This window comes from Neolamprologus multifasciatus, chromosome 16 (genome assembly GCF_963576455.1).
Source record: "Neolamprologus multifasciatus chromosome 16, fNeoMul1.2, whole genome shotgun sequence".
NCBI lineage: Eukaryota > Metazoa > Chordata > Actinopteri > Cichliformes > Cichlidae > Neolamprologus > Neolamprologus multifasciatus.
In genome coordinates this window covers 27,570,029-27,582,483 of record NC_140454.1, presented here as the reverse complement: position 1 = coordinate 27,582,483, position 12,455 = coordinate 27,570,029, and the positions used below count along the sequence as shown (strand labels likewise).

The window sequence follows — 12,455 nt, the reverse complement described above, 5'->3', positions numbered from 1 at the left end:
ATCATTTGGGGCAGATAACCTTCACAGTTGACCCGTTAGACATGGCCTTCATGTGGGCCATCAGACTCTTTCAGAGTCATCTTTAGTTTTTAGGGGATCACCTGGAGGCCAAGGATGGGGTTTGATTTGATGTGTAATCTGCTGTGGAGCATAATCACAGAGACCCTCAAAGACTGTGTAAAAATAACCTCAGCTCGTGCAGCTGGGCTGGAACACTTGTTGTCCTTCCGTCAGATCACTTGGAAGTCGAGCAGCTGCAGTTTGAAACACCAAAAAGATGGAACTGGATGACCCGAGATTATACGGGGAAGTCCATAGAGTCAACGGATAACTGTCTTTATATTTCTGATTAGCATTTATTGCTCATTCATTCTGAGGTTGGGTTTCATGAACTTTATAATCATGCAGTCAGGGTCATGTGTATTTGCCACTGTGGGGCCCACTACCTCTGTACAACCCTGCAGTGGATTTTAAACCAGACAGTGTGGACTGAAGTGCACACACAAGCGCTAATTCTCAGACGTTTAGAAGTCACTGGATAACTGGCTGAAGTAGCTCAAAGATTCAAAGCTGATTCCAAGTTTTTAAAGCGTTAATCTTTCCTGATTTTATTTGTGAGCACAAATACAAGTCCTCTAAATACTAAATATTTGATTTTTAGGGTTCTTATGGGTTTTAATCTTATTCAAGTGGGTTTTGTAAATGGACCATCTCTCAATCTGAGTCCTTCGCTGTCAGCAGCTGTTGCAGCAGCTCTGGGTGACGACGTTTGCCTGCCCTTCTCTTCTTTCACTCAGAGTTTTCCTCTGATTATGAGAAGCCTATAAAAAGAACGGATCTGTATTTGGCTCTGAGCTGTGATGGGATTACTACCAGCAAACTTTAATAGCTGATTCTGTCATTGAAAAAAAGATAAAGAGCTCACTGAAGAACACTATTCTGGGACTTCTTCCCCGCTGCCAAACTTGCTCCAGTTCACATTGCTTGCTGGCGTTTGTAGAAGAATGAATGGTGACCCCCTGCAAGTACAGAGCACATACCAGCGTTCATTCAGCCAAGAAAAGCCAGAGGCCCCACACACCACAGCATCTTTTGTCTTCCCGAGTGGGAAAGAACAGTCTTAAAGTGATGTCAATACCTCTAAAACAAGTAAACAATCAACATTTTAGAGAAGGTTTATTGTCTAAAGGTAAAAATATATCACACTGCTGGGTAATTCATTCTGAAAGTGCACCAAACTGAATATACATTAAAAGCAGATCAGAGGGAAGCCTCTAACAAAGATACCGGTGGCTAAGAGTTGAACTTCCTGTTGGAGACAAAGCTGTGATTCCCTCTGACTGAACTTCTGGTCCCAGCTGATCTTTCTGAGCTCTGCAGTATGGTGCCACCTAGTGTCAAGTAATGCATCCTGCACCTGCTGATAATCAGGCATTTGTTTCACTCAAAGTCTCTGTTAAAAACAGCAAAACAAGAGAACCAAACTAAAACTTTGATGTTTTATGGTGTTCTTATTCCAACATGATGACATCAGCCTGTTATAGTAACATTGCAACCACCTACGACTCTCTCCATGCTCTTTCATGTGAAATATTACTTGATATGGTTTCTTTACCAGCCCCTCAGTGTGCCTGATAAGGATAAGCAGATAAGAGAATGTATGGTTGGATCGTTTGTTGACATTTTTTTTCAAGGTCAACTTTGATCTTGAGCGCTAACAATGATGGTCAAGGTCAAATGTTTAGCTAACCTGGATATTAACATTTCTGATTGTCTTTCAGTTTTCAAGTCTTTAGCACTTTTTACACACACACACAAACAAACAACAGCAGCAGTCATTACAACATAGTGTTTTCATGGCTACTTCAGCACCAGAGTAACAACGCAGTGTTATGATCTGTTGCTCCTTTACAAATAATGTTTCTTTCATAAAATATATTCTGTGAGAAACAGTTTTATTTCAAAATAGACTTCTGTTGAATGTGATGTTATTCTATTCTAGTTACATCAACACTGCATGCAGAGAAACTACATCACAGGACGTTTAGTCCACCAAATAATCAATATGACAGTGAACTGATATGAAATCCTTCATGTTGACTGTGACTCTGGTTCCGAGGTGTCTGGCCCGGCGTCCGTCTGGCTGTCTTGTCGGCCTCCCGCTGCCTCCTTGCTCTTGGCTGCGTTCTCGCTCTGAGCCCGGTTCTGCTGCTCCGTCTCCAGAGCTTTCTCCATCTCTGTGTAGTAGTCGAGAGCTTTCCGGACAGGATCAATAATGTGTTGCTGCGAAATTATTGCAAAAAAAGTTTAAACTGATTACAATTTACCCAAAAACATGGGTTGAATTTAACCATTTATGAGTTCCTTACAATAGAAAAAGGCCGGCTGTACTTTAACACTTGCTGAGGACGGGTTTCTGTAAAGTAATTTCCTGTTTTATTTTGTAAATCTTACTCTGTTTACACTGTTCACCGTTCACTGTTTACCTGGGCTGTCTTTCACACCAATTATGTTGTTTTTTTTCCCGTTTATTTTAGTCTTTTCTTTTCATCTGAGCCACTTATTTAAGATGTTTTGGACACCTTCCAGTGAAAGTCTTCATTAAATTTTGCAAAGATACTTTTAAAGAAGTACATACAGTACATTTTCTCCATACTTTTGATTTTAATACCTCCAGGCAGGGGAAGAGGTTGGCCAGCTCGATGAAGAGAGGCAGAAGAACAAATCTGATGAAGCCTGTTTGAGACGAAGGTTTGGTAACTTTGTCCCGGTCCATAAAGGGGGTAACGGGAAGGCCCTCCAACTTCTCCACATCACTCTGACAGAACGACAGGAGACAGATTTGACCCACTTAACTTAGTTTACTTCTATTGCTTTATAAGGGATGTTCAGCTGTGTGGCACACCCTCATTACTGTAAGGCCACGGTGGATTTAACATTTGAATTTAAAAGGTAATATATTTTAGTTTCTGTAGCTTTAAAAAGTGAAGTTAATCTGCATTTGTTATAATGAACTGCACCAACAAGGTTAGATCATCTGAAAAAGAAATTCTCACACAACTTGATAACAGACTGTGTCTATAGAGAAACTCACAGTTTGTCTCTGCCCTTCAAAAGTCAGCTGGACCGTCCCTGAATCTCATCGTAGAGCCAAAACATTTAAAGTTCAGGTCACTGTGCTCCAAAACATCCCTCTTTAAGTTACAGATATCTCATCAAAAACAGCATCATATCATATTGTCACTTTGAAATGTCTTGACAAAGTTCAGCAGGAGTTGATGATGATGATGAGATGATGAGATAGCCTTTATTTGTCAGTTGCAGGTCTTTTGCCCACAACCGAGATGACAGACCTTGCCGACTGTACATACAATACACAAACATCACATTGGGGAGACAGGTCAGGCTAGGTAGCGAAGAAAAAAAACATCGAAATGTGTAACACAAAAAGGATAATACAGGAATGCACAGATATCAACACACCATAGCACAATAAACACAGACAAGCAACATGGGAAAGAGTTCCAGTGTGTACATCTGATCTGGGACCGCTGCAATCTTTCGACTGCGCCTCCAACTGACCCGATGTCCACATCAGAGGGGAGGTAAGCGTTGGAGGTGGCGTTGGATCCGGGGTAGGGAGGGTGATGCGTCAGTGAGTGCTTATCAGTATCAGTATATGTATGTGTGTGCGTGTCGATAGATCAGCTGAGACAGTGTCCTTCGCCCTGCCAGGCTAAGTAAACAGTCTTCCAGCCAACCCAGGTGGCCTTGCATGGAATGGGAAGGAACAGACTAAACACAGTCGTTATCAGGGTGTTTTTGTTCAGCTCCGGCCTTGTAGCTGGTGCCGAGAGGTATCCGGATGAGTGATGTTAATTTTTTACTTTAGTGCAACAGCTCATATGAATTTCAAAGCAGTTCTACAGTCCAACACTGGTCCCATTGGAGAGCCGCGAGCTTCGCCATACTTGCTTTCTGTGATGTTGTCATTTCTTGTGCTCAAGGAGCCGATTTCTGAGAACTCACGGCAGTGTGCCTCCCCGAGATGTCATCCAATTTTGCGCCCAGAGATGTTATTCCGGGCTAGTCCTTCCGAGATGTATCCAGTCTGCAGTCAGAGATCTTATTCTGAGTATTCACAGCAGCCGTAGCCTCTCCAAGATCTTATCCGTGGTGACTCAATGAGCCCATTTTGAGAAACTCACGCCTCTCCCATCGTTCCAATCCCAGCGGGCAGCCTTGTGGGGGTTTGAACAGCCGGTTCCGCTTTCTTAATTCTTCGATAAGTCAGGGCCAAGCCAGCTCCGATCCGCCAGAACCCTGTTACCATGGTTCCGAATAGGTAGATATCTTCAGCACTCAGGCTCACCCAAGCCCAAACTTCTCGTTGAGAAAGGGGTGTCAATTGCATTTAGGGACCAGTTGATCCAATCCATAATTCCATAATTCCTCTTTTAGGTTTTAGAGAACAGACTGTGAGAGAATGTTCCAGGGAAAGTACAAAAAAACCCCACGAGACTAGACAAGGACATAAGCAGGGAAGATAAGGGAGAGGAGAAAAGTGCGTCCGCCTCCTCCGAGAGCCAAAGAAGAAAGAAGTTGGTACCTGGTTGAAGAATTCCTGTAAAAGACAGTCCAGCCAGGGCTCGGCCACCTCCATGGGCCGGGCCTCGTTGGATATGTCGCTCACTTTGATCAGGATCGTCATTAGCTGCACAAACAACAACAGTAAATAGATGTATAGATGCTTCCAAATTTCCACGATGCTCTGTAGTCTTACCACGTCTCTGTGGTCCTTGTTGGTGAAGTCAAACACTGGAAGGATGGACTTGAACTTGTTGAGAACCTCACTGTGCCTCGACATGTCGGTGGCCAGAATGCATCTGAAACAATCAGTGCTCATTATAAATTCTGTGCTAAGACATCATGATGAACAAGAGCACTCAGAGATCACAACTTCCCCACAGAAGGCAAAGGCTACACTAACACATTGATGGTTTTTTTTGTGTTTTTATTATAAAATACTGATGTAATATTATGACATCATTGTGACATTGTAGGGTGTTGTATTGAAAAAATAAAAAGTGTTTTGTACTGCTCTCTGCGTGCCCATTCTTATGATATATTACTCAATATGGTTTCTACAATTTTTTTTCAAGGTCAACTTTGACCTTGGACGTAACAATGAAGGTTAAGGTTAAATGCTTAGCCAAACTAGGTACACATGTCCCTCAAGGTCTAGCATTTTTACACAAAATTAAATCACCTTTAGCTGATTATTGGTTTCTACTGGCACACAGAATTTGAACATGATATCTTGAAAATTGTGGATGCTAGACTGCTAACAAACAGACAGACAGACAAATAAACAGACAGACATATTCCCTCCTTTTGGGGGGAGAAAAATTAAAAACATGACTATTGGAAGATGATCTCACTTGATGATCCCCTCTCGTATCCGTTTGTACTGATCCGTGGACAGATTCCTGAAGATGTTGCTCTCTGTCTATGAAACAAAGACTCTCGGGTCACTGTGGATTCATCCATGCGTGTACGCAGGTTAATGGAGGGTTTTCATTCTTACCCTCTCCAGTATCTCGAAAGCTACAGCACAGTGGTGGTTCTCCAGAGGAGAGATGTCATTGTAGCGCAGAGCGAGTTCAGTCCGAGCGTTTATCTGAAGGACAGTCAGACATGAGATTTTTAACAAAGTTCAAGCCTCAACCTTATTTTGGAAAACTGGAAAATTCAGATGAATAAAACATCACAGAGTGTTGTAACATCATCTGCACTGAAGTCCCAGCAAAACCTGTGTTGGCTGTTCTTCTACAGTGCAAAAGGTGGTAGTTTCGGTATAAATAACTGGTATAAAAGATTTTAAGCGATGAAACTACAAAGAATTACATGGACTGGTTCTCAAAGAGTCTCAAAGAGACTTTTCCCTAATCTTAAAGGAGTTTCATTATTATATGAAAGCAGTAAGTGCCATCCATTATATGCAGAAAATTGTTGCCATACCACAGTTTTACATCATCTAAATGTGAACAAAAATCGCACCGAGCCAAATTTTCAGGTTGAATCAAAATTCTGTTCTCATATTCTGATATGTAGGCTGGGAGTGCTCTAACTCCAGCTGGTACAACAAACCACAATGCAGGTCTGAGTTTCAGTACTAGGGAAGCCTAAAGAGTGTGCTTTGTGTACCTGATAGGCATTGTTGTATCCCATGTGGTCGAGGTCGTGGCAGACTGCAGAGGTCAGCATAATCAGCAGGTCAATGCTGTCCATCTTACTCCTCAGGTCAGTCAGCCAGATCAAACCATACATCTGCTCAGAGGGAAGACAAACAAAGGCAACAACACAAATGGAGAGAATGAAGAAGAAGGATTTACCTGCATTTATTGGTAACACTTTATAATGTCCGATTTTTTATTTCAAATTCAAATCTAATTATATTTACCTACAAATACTTAAAGATGGGCACACTAGAATAAGGGGGAACAAGTCCCATTCTTAGAGGAAACAAGCAAATAATTATACTGTAAGTAAATTTGAAAACTGTGTAATTTCATGATAATTTTGCAGAAATGCCAGGGTGCTAGATAGGAGAGTTCATCCGTTAGTCGAACTTCAGACAAAGGAGAAACAATGTGATTTTCGTCCTGGTCGTGGAAGACTGGACCAGCTCTTTATTCTCTCAAGGATACTCGAGGGTGCATGGGAGTTTGCCCAACCAGTCTACATGTGTCCTGTAGGAGGTGCTTTGTGAGTATGGGGTGTCTGGCGTATTGCTTCGGGCCATTCGATCCTTATACAACCATTGCAAGAGCTTGGTGCACATAGCTGGCAATAAGTCGGACTCATTCTCAGTGGGTGATGGACTCTGGCACAGCTGCCCTTTGTCACCGATTCTGTTCATAATTTTTATGGACAGAATTTCTAGGTTTAGCCAAGTGGCGGAAGTCTTTCACTTGGGTGGTCTCAGAATCCCATCTCTGCTTTTCACGGATGATGTGGTGATGTGGCACCTACAAATCTCAGCCGGAAAATGGTGGAGTGCCAACTCCGAGTTCCTTCCCCAAGTGGAGGAGTTTAAGTATCTCAGGGTCTTGTTCACGAGTGATGGCAGAAGGTAGCGGGAGATCGACCTTCGGATTGGTGCTATGGCTGAAGTGATGCGGACGCTGTCCGTTGTGGTAAAGAGAGAGCTGAGTGTAAAAGCGAAGCTCTCGATTTATCGGTCAATCTAAGTCCCTATCCTCATCTATGGTCACAAGCTGTCTGTAGTGACTGACAGATTGAGATAGCAGATACAAGTGTTGGAAATGGGTTTCCTCCGAAGGTTCGCTGGCCTCTCCCTTAGAGATAGGGTGGGAAGTTCAGCCATCCGGGAGGGGCTCAGAGTAGAGCCGCTGCTCCTCCACATTGAAAGGAGCCAGTTGAGGTGGTTCGGGCATCTGATAAGGATGCCTCCTGGGTGCCTCCTAGGTGAGGTGTTCCGGGCATGTCCCACCGGGACACCCTGGAGAGATTATATCTCTCGGCTGGCCTATGAACGCATTGGTGTTCTCCCAGATAAGCTGGAGGAGGTGGCTGAGGAGAGGGAGGTCTGGGCTTCTCTGCTTAGGCTGCTGCCCTGCAACCTGGCTGTGGATAAGTGGAAGAAGATGGATGGATGGGTGGATTTTGCAGAAAAACACAATATTTCTTACATATGCGTAAATATGTTGTACTTTTCGGGGTGTGTGTTATATTTAATAATTTGTAGACCTGTGTGAGCTTATAGTGATGGAGCCAAAATATGGCTCACAACCTGAAAAGTGCTGTGTACCATTATTACCATGAAACTACACAGTACTTAAAATTACTTTCTTTGTTTCCTAACTAACTTTTTACCCTCTTATTCTAGTGTAACTGCCTTTAAGTATTTGTAGGTAAATTTAACCACAGCGTAATTGGGAATTACCCCTTAGTTGCGGGGGTTAAACATACTCACCATCTGGGTCACACAGAAGCAGTGTTTAAAGTTGTGGAAAGGGATGTTGTTGTATCTGCGATAGATTTCGAACAGAAACTGCTGCAAGACTTCGGGCTCGATGTTGAAGGTTGGTATGAAGTCTAAATCTGTGTACATGACTTGCAGGAGCACCATAATCTCTGCATCCTCCCACTGCCTGCACATCACCAGAAAAAAACAATCAATAGCCAACCAGTCAACATTTGTCCTTCCACACGGATTTCCAGGCTAAATGTGTCCTGACAATTTTTAGCTTAAAAAAAAAACCTTGAAGGGTGAAAGGTTTTCTAATGGACACACAGATAATGTAAAAGGCACAAATTTCCCATTGCTACAAAGTCCAAGAATGGATCTTTCAGCACATCTTTCAAGACAAGATTTTGAGGAAAGACAAGCAGACGATAATTATTCAACACAGAAATGCAGAAGCTGTGGAGTCAGCTGAAGTGTTGAGGAAGGAAAGAGGACAATTATTGAACCACATTTAGACATATTTAACCCTCTGATGCCAAAGTTGGAATAGTGCGGACCATAACCATCTGTCATGAAATTCTTTTGTTTAAAAAAAAGGTGAAAGTCTTGGAAATCCAGAAAGAACAAAAAATGTTATTTTGACTGACACAAACAAAAAAGATATTCTAGTGCTGTCAGCGTTAATCTCGCTAAAATGAAATTAACGCCATAACCACATTAACGCGCCAGATCTCCGTTAGCGAGTTCACCCTGTGCGTGTGGCTGCACAGCTCATTAATGCTCGTTAACGTTTTAGCGCCGTCCAGCCACATGCATCAGGGTGATCTGCGACAACTCGCTAACAGAGATTTGCCGCGATTAACGCTGATAGCACTAAAATATTCATAAAAACATCAGTTTTCACTATATTTCTCCAAAATTTAGTGCAGGTATAGCGTTACCACCTTTCTGTTTGCTGGGACCCTGTTCCCACATTTGTTTATCTATCTGCTGAACATCTACTTTTGCATCTTTGCTTAAAACCCATGTGTGTTTTTCTTTTCAAACACATGTTAGACAGTGCTCTGTGTTCATGAGGAGTGGTTGCACTCCTGTGTTGAGGAACATACGAACACACTGATGGTTTTAGTCTTCTCAGTAAATTTGTTTACAGCAGCAAGAGTGCAGGGTCACGTCAGAATTATTCCTGATAATACCGCACTGGCCAACTTGCAAAAAGCACATTTTATCAAGTGTTTCAAGGAATCCTGTAATTTAGCTCCAAGCTTTAGGTGTGTAGGTTGAACATAACCTCATCGATGCTCCTCTATTGCTGCAGGTTTGCTTTAAAAGCTTTTGGACAAATGAAAAGATAACTGAACCTTAGTGAATGCATGGCGCTCACTTCAAACGTGGTGTGCATATTAAGGCTTTTATAAAGACCTTCTTTTAATTAGCGAGCCCTCATCCAGCCCTATTCATATTGAGATGAGTGTGCGGATCAGAAGAAAAGGCCGAGGGCTTCCATCCTCTTCAGAAACACATGAGATGTGTTTGCTGGGCACGACTGTCATTAGCTGACCGCCTGCCTCACTGTCCACGGAGGAAACAGGTGCGCTCGTTTATTTAGGATCACAAAGACGCATCAAGGTGATGAACACAGATTCAGCAGGTGACATTAAAAGCAATTGGATTCATGCATTTTAAAGCAAAACTTACCAGTTATCGAAGGTTGGCGTCTTCAGGTACTGCCTCACTTCCTCAGATACCTCCAAAGAGCTGCAAAGATGGTGGCATGAGGAGTAAGAATAGCAAATTATTCCAAACATTTTAATGTGAATTTTTACAAACCTCATTTGCAGGAACTTTTCCCGCACATGTTCACACTCTTCCCTGGTTTTACGCAGCGTCCTTTTGTGGTAGAACGGTGAGGGCTTGTGGGTTCCCTCCGAGAGATCTTTGAACAGCCCCAGCCAGCTTAGATGCTCCACACTCTGAAGACAAATGGCAAGCAGCACTGAACACAAACCTACTGGAGCTCACACTACAAATTATTACTGACTTCTTCCTAAGTGATTATTTCCCCAGCCCTGCTGCACTGTGACATCTAATCATAGAGTTCCCCCCCCTGCCAAACCCACTTTATTCCCATGTTTGTCTCTAAGTTTTGAATTTAAAAAAACTTCTGGTATTTTTGTTCAGTTATTTGAGGCGGAACAAGCTTAAACAACACAACACTGGATGTGGGAAACTTTGCTGGGATACCTCCAGTTTCTCTCTGAATGAATCCACCTGCTTTTTCATCTCATACACAACTGCAGGCGTCTCACCAGCCTCGATGAGGATTTTCTTCTCCAGGCCCTGCAGTCTGGGATCAGTGAAGCAACCATTCATGAACTTTTCAGGTGTACGTGTCATGGCTCAGATTCTGGTCTTTAATGCCTGATATGAGACTTTAAAAAGCACACTGATGGTAGCATACCTAAGAGATCTTTATGCATGTTCTCTCCTTTGTTACCCGGCCTGCACCACCTACCTTTTTTCCATGGATGACAGGTCAAATCCTAGTGCACCAGCAAGCTCGACACCTAAAATGACGTAAAAAGATGGAGACCGTCAACGGTTTCCATGTGAACTAGATCACTGCCATTCCCACGATGCCTAATTAAAGATACCTAACAGCTCACTGTTACAGTCGGCAGCCACCACCTCCAGCTTGTAGCACAGGTTGGGGCTGTTGGGTTCAAGGCTCGGAGAAATGTTGATGATGTTGCCTTTAGGGTTGTACAGTTTCAGGATGTCATGGGGTCCAGCCTCGGCGGCAGAGCGGAACAGATCTAGAAAGACCAGCTTGAGGTTTATTTTATAGAATCACTTGAGGAAGTCCAGGAATTGTTATTCAAATGAACAGACATAAATAACCACGTCCACATTACTAACCAACTTTGATATGAATCATTTAATTTAGACTTAGATCTTTTGTCTATTCTGAGCTATTTTGAAAATTTTCTTGCATTTTGTTTTCTTTAGGTTATTGATATAATTTCCGTGGTAACACTTATACAATATTTGTAAAGTGCTCAGTATCTAAACAACCCATTATTGTCAAACAACTATAACAACCAGCAACACCAACAGTCACCAACAACAATCCACAACCAGCAACAATCAGCAACAACCAACAACCACCAATAACAACAATCAGCAACAACAAAAACCAACATCAACAAACAGTAACAAGGTTTATCAGAAAAAAGTAAAATGTACTTAAGAGGGGTGATTTACACAAATTTGGTCAGTGTGGTTGTGCTATCCTCATACTTGGATATTCAATATGAACTTCTATAATCATACAATGTATATTAAACTAAAAGAGCTCTATTGTTTATATTTATAGCACTTCATCTAATATTCGTTTAGAAATGTTTTAAAATACCCAGTTCTCAGAGAATTACAGTACTTAGAAAGCTGGGGGGGGGGGGGGGGGGGGGGGGTTGCCTTAATGTGCCCCATACACCGCAGTGTCTCAGAAACACGAGCAGCCCCGAACATGATTGGGGGGCATTAGGCACTGCAGGACTCTCTATTATAATTATCAGTCGCAAACGCTGAAAAACACACATCACGCATGTAAAGTTTTCTATAAATGACTGCACTGAAATATTAACCAAAAAAAGATGTAAAGGTAAACATTTTTGACAGTGCCTCAATTCTGAGCTTCCTGCAGAACTGTTTAGAAAAATCAAGCACAAATTAAGTGGAACGAGTGTCTACAAATATGCAGGTACAACGTTCAGGTAATTCAATACAGGAAAGTAATCTTCAAAAACTAGTACAATAGAAGTTAAATGCAGTCATCTAAATTAAGTAAGAACACTGCTTGTAGTTACAGCACTGTTCTAATGAGTAAAATCTGCAGTATGTAATGTGGGTGGAGATCATGATGCCAAAGGCTGAAGCTGCTGTGAGAGGTGAGGAGCTGTCAGTGGCAGCTGTATTTGCAGCAAAGACTGCTTTGTCTTATGTTGATCCATTTATCAAATTTGCTTTATTGATTTTAGTCACAAAAGAGTATTTCCTGAACTCTAAGCATAAGAATATTCCACTTTAATTCATTTGTCCAAAACAACACGTTAGAATGCATTTGATCATATGAAACATAAACTCTTACCTTTGACGTCCTGAGCCGGACAGTCGACCGGGAACTCCGCCTGCTCCGGTCTCCCGTTCACCGTGAAGTAGATTATTTTTGTTTCCATGTCATGAATCTAACCCGCTGATGCTGCTGTGTGCACTGCTGATCTGGCTCTGATGTTTATCTCCTCTTATTATCTTAATGATAAACACTCCACCCCCTCTCCACCTCCTCCTAAGCTCCTCCCCTGCCTTTGGACTGCAACATTTCTCAGAGCAATAGCCAACTGTCTTCACCTGAAATTTAGATTTTTATAACAATTACAAAGGTTATGAGGGTGTTTTAAAA

At 42.2% G+C, this 12,455-nt stretch overlaps 1 protein-coding gene across 1 annotated transcript; it reads right to left on the bottom strand.

Annotated features, from left to right (window-relative positions):
• Positions 1-597: 597 nt before the first annotated feature.
• On the bottom strand, positions 598-12,318 carry LOC146500963 (high affinity cGMP-specific 3',5'-cyclic phosphodiesterase 9A). Its single transcript, XM_085136575.1, has 14 exons — positions 12,144-12,318; positions 10,648-10,809; positions 10,509-10,560; positions 10,238-10,340; positions 9,824-9,966; positions 9,692-9,751; positions 8,000-8,177; positions 6,208-6,330; positions 5,588-5,680; positions 5,442-5,509; positions 4,784-4,886; positions 4,610-4,714; positions 2,672-2,818; positions 598-2,283 (listed from the first exon to the last, which is right to left on the bottom strand). Exons 1-14 carry the CDS (start codon positions 12,229-12,231, stop codon positions 2,092-2,094), a joined length of 1,617 nt encoding a protein of 538 aa, XP_084992701.1. The 5' UTR covers positions 12,232-12,318; the 3' UTR covers positions 598-2,091.
• Between the last annotated feature and the right edge of the window lie 137 nt (positions 12,319-12,455).

Bases quoted from the DNA above. Each gene is read 5' to 3' on its own strand.
- LOC146500963 (XM_085136575.1), bottom strand. From the start codon at position 12,231: ATGGAAACAAAAATAATCTACTTCACGGTGAACGGGAGACCGGAGCAG. The intron at 5,681-6,207 runs GTACACAAAGCA...ACTGTCCTTCAG, and splicing joins GATACAACAATGCCTATCAG to ATAAACGCTCGGACTGAACT. The intron at 5,510-5,587 runs GTAAGAATGAAA...TTTGTTTCATAG, and splicing joins CTTTCGAGATACTGGAGAGG to ACAGAGAGCAACATCTTCAG.